Here is a 7,134-nt window from a genome sequence, read left to right as displayed (position 1 = left end):
ATCAATTCGACTCTTTGACGCCCAATAGATCGTCTTCGGCATCAGTAGCAGAAGTACCACTGACAAGACTCCTGAGCAGGGCAAGGACTGACAAACTACGTTAGCGTGTCCGGGCTAAAACCCCTATCATCTTTTTAGTCGTGACTGTGACACCTAACTTCGACGAAAGATTCATTTTGAAAAATGGACTCCGCGTTTTATCCGTTCCCTCCTTCTCCTCTCCCCCCCCCCCCCTCCCACCAACTCCACGCTTCCCGTGTTATTTTGCAGACATGATGGCTGAGACACCAAAGAAAAGTACAAGGACAAAAACTGTCCACCGCGATGCTGTCGCCCCACGCAATCCCCCAGGCCAGCAGCTCATAATTCTTTCACAAAGTTCCTCAAACTAGACTGTCGTAATATCAATCATAAATACACTGTACACCATGTGCCATCATCCCGAACTTATCCTTACCATCCTGATAAAGTCAGCGACTGTCAGACGAACATTTGTAAAGAATTTACCGAAACTAATTGTTGTTGTGTTTTCTTTTCTGTTTTTATGCCATAATACGTATAACGTACTTTACCGGCACGGTTGGCCTGGTGGTAAGGCGTCCGCAGAAAACAAAACTCTCAAAGAGAGTTGGGACATATATAGCAGATCGGGAGGTCGTGGGTTCGAACTCCGGCCGGGTCATACCTAAGACTTTAAAATTGGCAATCTAGTGGCTGCTCCGCCTGGCGTCTGGCATTATGGGGTTAGTGCTAGGACTGGTTGGTCCGGTGTCAGAATAATGTGACTGGGTGAGACACGAAGCCTGTGCTGCGACTTCTGTCTTGTGTGTGGCGCACGTTATATGTCAAAGCAGCACCGCCCTGATATGGCCCTTCGTGGTCGGCTGGGCGTTAAGCAAACAAACAAACAAACAAACAAACAAACACAAAATAACGTACTTTGAGATCATCAAACAATCAATACGCTGACAAGGGAAACAAGCACTCTATATTGCCCATTAAATCACAGCAAGATGATTTCCTCCCCTGGAGACAATGTTCTCAGTTTGGGTCTAATTGCTATGCCTTGTATGATATGATTCTTCATTGATTATTTTTAGCTAAATTGTTCCAGCAGTCACTGGGCATATAGAAGAAAACGAAATTATCAAAGAGAGTTGGGATATATAGCAGATTACGAAACTAACAAAGAGAGTTGGGATATATAGCAGATTACGAAACTATCAAAGAGAGTGTCTAAACCCACGTGATTTGACGCTGCCCCAGCCAGCAAAGGTAGCGGTACGAGGCAGATGGTCATGTTTTGAAGGAAGACAGATTCTGGACACAGTCGATGTCCAGCGTAGTGGTGTTCTCAGGACCAACAGGGCTATGTCATTGTCTGAAAACGCACATAGTACTACGCTGAGATAAAATTGACAAAGAGGGCAGGAAAAGACTTCAACACAACAAGAAAAATACGACGGCATAACATTACATCCAGAAGCACAGCCAACAACAGAATCATGACCAGAGCAACACAGGTTCACACAACCAAAACCAACAGAGTTTGAGATAAAAACTAAAACCACACCCAAAAGGCGGAAGGTCATAGAGAATACTACATGGCTTGCTGTGTCGTACCAGATTTACACGAGTTGTTTTTTTAGATATTGAACTGCGAGCGAAAGCGAGCTGTTCACTATTTGAAAAAGCAACGAGTGTAAATCTGGTACGACACAGCAAGCCATGTAGTATTCTGTTTATCCTACATACTGTACTTACGTGTATTTTACTCAAAAAGTCGTGCAGTCAAGGCAGCTAAATTGAAGACGCTTGTTTTGGAACCTCGATCTCTTCTGAAGCCTCGTGCAATCTATTACGTCAAAGCATAGCAACGTCACTCTGAAAGTGTGGCGTGACGTATTAGTTCTAAAAATTCATCGAGGGGATTTAACGAGCGCAATTTTTTTTTTTCTATAATGACGTTTGTCTCGGTGACTTTGGCATCATAAGCAGTGGAAAAACTGGTCCCTGCTTGACATGACCTCATTTACATGATATACACACGTGTGATTTGAACGATTATTATCTCACGAGTTTCTCTCTCACGTATGTAGGATAAAAAGCAATACGACACTGTGCTAAAAATATACGGGCAGAACGCTGAAAATACACCAGTTTATATAAAACCGAGGGCGATGAGGAAATTGTGTTTTGTTTGCATTGCCAAGAAACGATCCGTTTCCCTTGGTAGCTAAAGTGAAGAGTTTGGTCCAAAGGTACAATGACACAGTTGATTGAGTCTTAATGCTTTAAATGCACCCAGATACAACAGAGGAATTAAGCGCTCTCAACAGGCCAACGAAGGAGTGATTCGTTCAGCCATCGAATTTAACAGCATACTAAAGTTTGATCAGTTACTTCTTCCCCAATTCACTCGTTTGTTTTGATTGCAATTTACAATTCTTTAAGATAACTAGATCATCAACTTTACACAGACGCAAAAATTTACGTTTTGCCACGCTCTTGGTGTCGTCATAGTGGGGGTGAGGAATGACGGCATCTACAGGCACACGCTGTTCTCCCGTGACGTCATCGTGTTTTGACGTGACATCATAGGTGTACTTCCCGGCAATGACTTCCACTTCAGCAGCATCAAAGTACAGAAGTCGTTCGTTGCCATGCTGTCCCGAACCTCTCTTCCTGTGTAAACATGAAACACATGTTTACATTACAGTCCTATGATGGGGTGTTAGTAAGAAAAAGACAAATAGACTTCTCATTTTGAAGAAAAAAGTAACGATACTATTCTTTGAACTGTGCAAGGTCAGGTACCATACTAAAACTAACAAGTCGCGTAAGGCGAAAATATAACATTTAGTCAAGGATAACACTGTTTTTGGACTGTTTTATAAACAAATAATATTAATTGCAATTTTCTGATTTTTAATAACCAAACTCATCAATTAATTTTTAAGCCGCCAAGCTGAAATACAATACCAAAGTCTGGACTTTATCGAAGATAGCTTTGCCAAAATTTCAATCAATTTCATTGAAAAATGAGGGTGTGACAGTGCCGCCTCAACTTTTACAAAAAGCCGGATATGACGTCATCAAAGACATTTATCGAAAAAATGAAGAAAAGTCTGGGGATATCATTCCCAGGAACTCTCGTGTAAAGTTTCATGAAGATCGGTCCAGTAGTTTACTCTGAATCGCTCTACACACACACACACACACACACACCTAAAGTGTGGATGGTTACCTAAGAGGCGGCACTGGGTGTAGTGCCTTTCTAGTGCACTTGCACTACAACAGCACTGGGTGCAGTACTCGCTCCGGCATCGAAGAATTTTGCACTAAAAAATGCACAAAATTTGACCTATTTCGTCGCCTATAGAGGACGGAAAGAATGTCATTTTGAACATTGTTATGACATTCTTTCCGTCAAAAAAGTCAATTTAACGGTGTCAATTTAACCATAAGGCAACCATCCACACGTGTGGACGGAAAGAATGTCATTTTGAACATTGTTATGACATTCTTTCCGTCAAAAAAGTCAATTTAACGGTGTTAAATGAAGCGACCATCCACACAATTAGGTTGCCATCCAGAGTTTAGGTTGCCATCCACGTGTGGATGGTTGCCTTATGGTGATTTAGGCAACCAAACCTGTGGAAACATGGGTACACACACACACACACACACACACACACACACACACACACACACACACACACACACACACACACACACACACACTCACACTCACACACACACATACACCACGACCCTCGTCTCGATTCCTCCTCTATGTTAACACATTTAGTCAAAACTTGACTAAATGTAAAAATGTACACAGTTGCTGTCGACAACACATATAGTAAAGACACACTACTGCTTCATATAGCGAGGACTTGGTGAGATTAAGCCTATCTTCGTCAACAGCAAATCTACACAGAATAAAAACCACAAGAATAGAATCTTATTGGAACGTTTAATTTATGACACAACAAAACGTTACATTCACCGTGCTTCGACCCAGCGGCCTTTTCATTGGACAGACAGACAAACACTTATGATACAGATAATGAACTTAGTTGATTAAATATTCGCCGAAAAGACACAAGCGAGGCAATTCAAATGAATTCATTCTTGTTTTTGTTTCTGACTTTTGGAACGTTAGATTTCTATCTGTTCAAGTTTGGATTTCAGCAAAGGCCAAAACAAACAAATGTTGGTTAAGGGTAACGTGACCCAAAAAAATGGGGTCGGTAGGTAGGCGCTTTTAAAATGTTATTTTAGTTGACCTCATAATAATATGAAAACATCACAAACACCATCTTGACTCAAGCTCTTGAATTGTATTGAACGTTTATATCAGTTGTTATACAGTTTAATCAATCAATCAATCAATATGAGGCTTATATCGCGCATATTCCGTGGGTACAGTTCTAGGCGCTCTGCAATGATGCCGTGTGAGATGGAATTTTATACGGCCAGTAGATTGCGTATATTAATAGTAAGAGTGTCAATGTTTCCCGCAGACTAAGCTTCAACAATATGGGAGACAATGCATTTGAGAAATGAAAACAAGTTTTAGGGTCGGCGGGAGAAAATAGGGTCTGTCGGGTTACCCTAAAGCAACATATTTTGTTGTTGACCAAATTAACACAGAAACAAATATTGTCACTCGATAGCTTCTTTCTTGCCTGACGCAGTGAGCTGCCGTGAGAATGTGTCGAGGGTGAATGATGCTGCCAGCACACCAAAACCGTCCGTTGACCAAGACCATCACTACCCACGGGAACTGCTTCCGGCTTGCGTCACTTCCTCCCACAATGCGCCTGTGTCGTCTCGGCCCCTGAGACAGTTGTCCGCACACCTCTGGCGCAGGAGAGCTATTATTGATCGCGGATTTGTAAGCAGGATTTGTGGGGTCTGCATATTTGCTCCTTTCAATTTTAAGATCTGTTACGTTAGCAGTGGCAGTTTCTGCAAAGTTCTCCTTTGACGAAGAAATATCCTGAGTTTTATTTTCCACGCCACTGCCACTTCGCATAGCAGCCTTTTTCGGGATTATAACTGCACTTTGAAAAGTGTTAGTAACTGTTTTGTTATGAGTAGCAGTTTCTGAACCCTTCTTCATGGACGAAGCATTGTTATGTATCACGTCTTTTGAGTCTGCTGTGCCATCCACGCTTCGCAAATACGTCTGTTTCTGTGCAGAGGCATGGGAAGGTCGGCGGTCTTTGTCTTTCCCCGAGGACGCTCCAAATGTCACGTTTCTCGACAGGGAAAGGTGTCGGGTTATGTTTCCCAAAGCTGCGTTTTGGGAGGCTTTAAGTCTGATGCTTTCCGGGCCCTGAAATTCCGTGTTGGTGAATATCCCCACTGAAATCAAAATGAACATCTGACATGTCGTTAAACCGGCATGTTGTGCATGAGTAGTTTAGGGAATCAAAAAACAAACTAGAAAAGTACGTTCAGTTTATGGAACGTTTAATTATTAAAAAAAAGGAGCGATTATCAGAAACTCAATCTGTGTGGTAATTGGTTAGGATTTGTAAGTGTTTGTGCGTGTGTGCATGCGTGCGTGCTTCCGTGTGTGCATGCGTGCGTGCGTCCGTGTGTGTGTGCGCGCGCGCGCGCGTGTGTGTGTATGTGTGTGTGCCTGTGTGTGTATGTGAGTGAGTGTGTGTGTGTGTGTGTGTGTGTGTGTGTGTGTGTATGTGAGTGAGTGTGTGTGTGTGTGTGTGTGTGTGTGTGTAAGTGTGTGTGTGAGAGAGAGAGAGAGAGAGAGAGAGAGAGAGAGAGAGAGAGAGAGAGAGAGAGAGAGAGAGAGAGAGAGAGTTCACATCAGTGTTATTTGAGATAGAAATTGAGTCAGAAAGGCAGTCAGACATACCTTTTAAAACGGTGACAATAACGAAGGGTACTGCAACCAGTACCAGAGATATTATCAATACAATAGTCACGAACGTAGGCGACATGGTTCCCCTTTTTAGGTTGCTGACATCTCTTGATTATGGTATTTTCATCAATTAATCTGCACCGCACAGATAAAGATGTTTCCTTATTACCGTTAAATGTTTATTTGAAAAGTTAAGAGGCACATTCATTTGCTATCCGAGAATGTCGTGTCGAGTTTTTGCAAGGTAATGCTGCTTTGTGTGTTCTTTTGTTGTTCGTGCTTTGTTTGTGCGTCTTTCTCTCTTTGTGTATTTTTTTCCCTCGTGTTGAGGTCTTTGTGTTTATCTCATTATTCTCATTTAAAATCCGTATCCGCTGCTATTTTTGTAATTTTTTCAATAAAACACATGCGTGGCTTCCAAACCGCTATTCTTCAGTGATTCCTTCTGTAGCATGCGTGATGCCACTCATGAACTGTTTCATAGCTTAACAAGCTTCAGTATTTCAATTCAAGCACAGCAATCGCGACAAGAAACACTTCACTGGTGAAAAAAACAACAGAACAGCACACAAGCTGCGCAAGTGTAACACGCAAGTTATTCTAATGACGACAACTCATCAATATGCAATCCACGGTTACACTGACAAACTTCCCACACAACACCTTTGAAGTAGCAGTCATTCATTTAAGTCAAATCGCCTTGTTGATGTTGAAGTGACACTATGAAGAAAAGTCCGGTTGCTTAAGGAGATAAACAAGGAAAACACTTGGAGAATAGAGAGACATAGAAACGGGGATGGTCGGTCGGCGACGGTGGTGGGTCCGTGCCGTCAGAATTCGGTCACACTTAAAGAATCAAGCGCTGTACAGGGCTAATAAACGATATTAGCACAGTCCTGCACAGTCTTTGTCGTAATGATTGTATGACTGGTATTTGCACTTCCGCCGAATCCGCATGCGTGCGCCCTGTGACACATGCGAATCTCTCTGCCACCGATGAAAAAAAAGCGAACAAAGCAGAGTGTTCTTCGTGAAAATGTCCTTGCACTATAATTATAAAACAGGCACAACTAGGCCGACCTTTAAAACGGTTGTCGTGAAAACCGCTAGTTTTCCGAACGCATCTTCGTCCTCGCTCTGTGACTTAGGCAAAGAAGCTTTTGCGTTTTGATATAAATTACTTTCATTTTGGTTGTGTCCTTGATTGATGTGAGCTACTTGAAGAGCTGACACCGTGT

At 42.3% G+C, this 7,134-nt stretch overlaps 1 protein-coding gene across 1 annotated transcript; it reads right to left on the bottom strand.

The window, feature by feature from the left end:
• Positions 1–1,206: 1,206 nt before the first annotated feature.
• LOC138981825 (ovochymase-1-like) lies at positions 1,207–6,711 on the bottom strand. Its single transcript, XM_070354902.1, has 4 exons — positions 5,891–6,711; positions 4,695–5,376; positions 2,495–2,685; positions 1,207–1,381 (listed from the first exon to the last, which is right to left on the bottom strand). The coding sequence occupies exons 1-4, from the start codon at positions 5,973–5,975 to the stop codon at positions 1,224–1,226; spliced, it is 1,116 nt and encodes a 371-aa protein (XP_070211003.1). The 5' UTR covers positions 5,976–6,711; the 3' UTR covers positions 1,207–1,223.
• Between the last annotated feature and the right edge of the window lie 423 nt (positions 6,712–7,134).

This window comes from Littorina saxatilis, linkage group LG12, assembly GCF_037325665.1.
Source record: "Littorina saxatilis isolate snail1 linkage group LG12, US_GU_Lsax_2.0, whole genome shotgun sequence".
Lineage (NCBI taxonomy): Eukaryota > Metazoa > Mollusca > Gastropoda > Littorinimorpha > Littorinidae > Littorina > Littorina saxatilis.
Note: the sequence above shows the minus strand (reverse complement) of the source record. Positions and strands in the feature narration are given on the sequence as shown.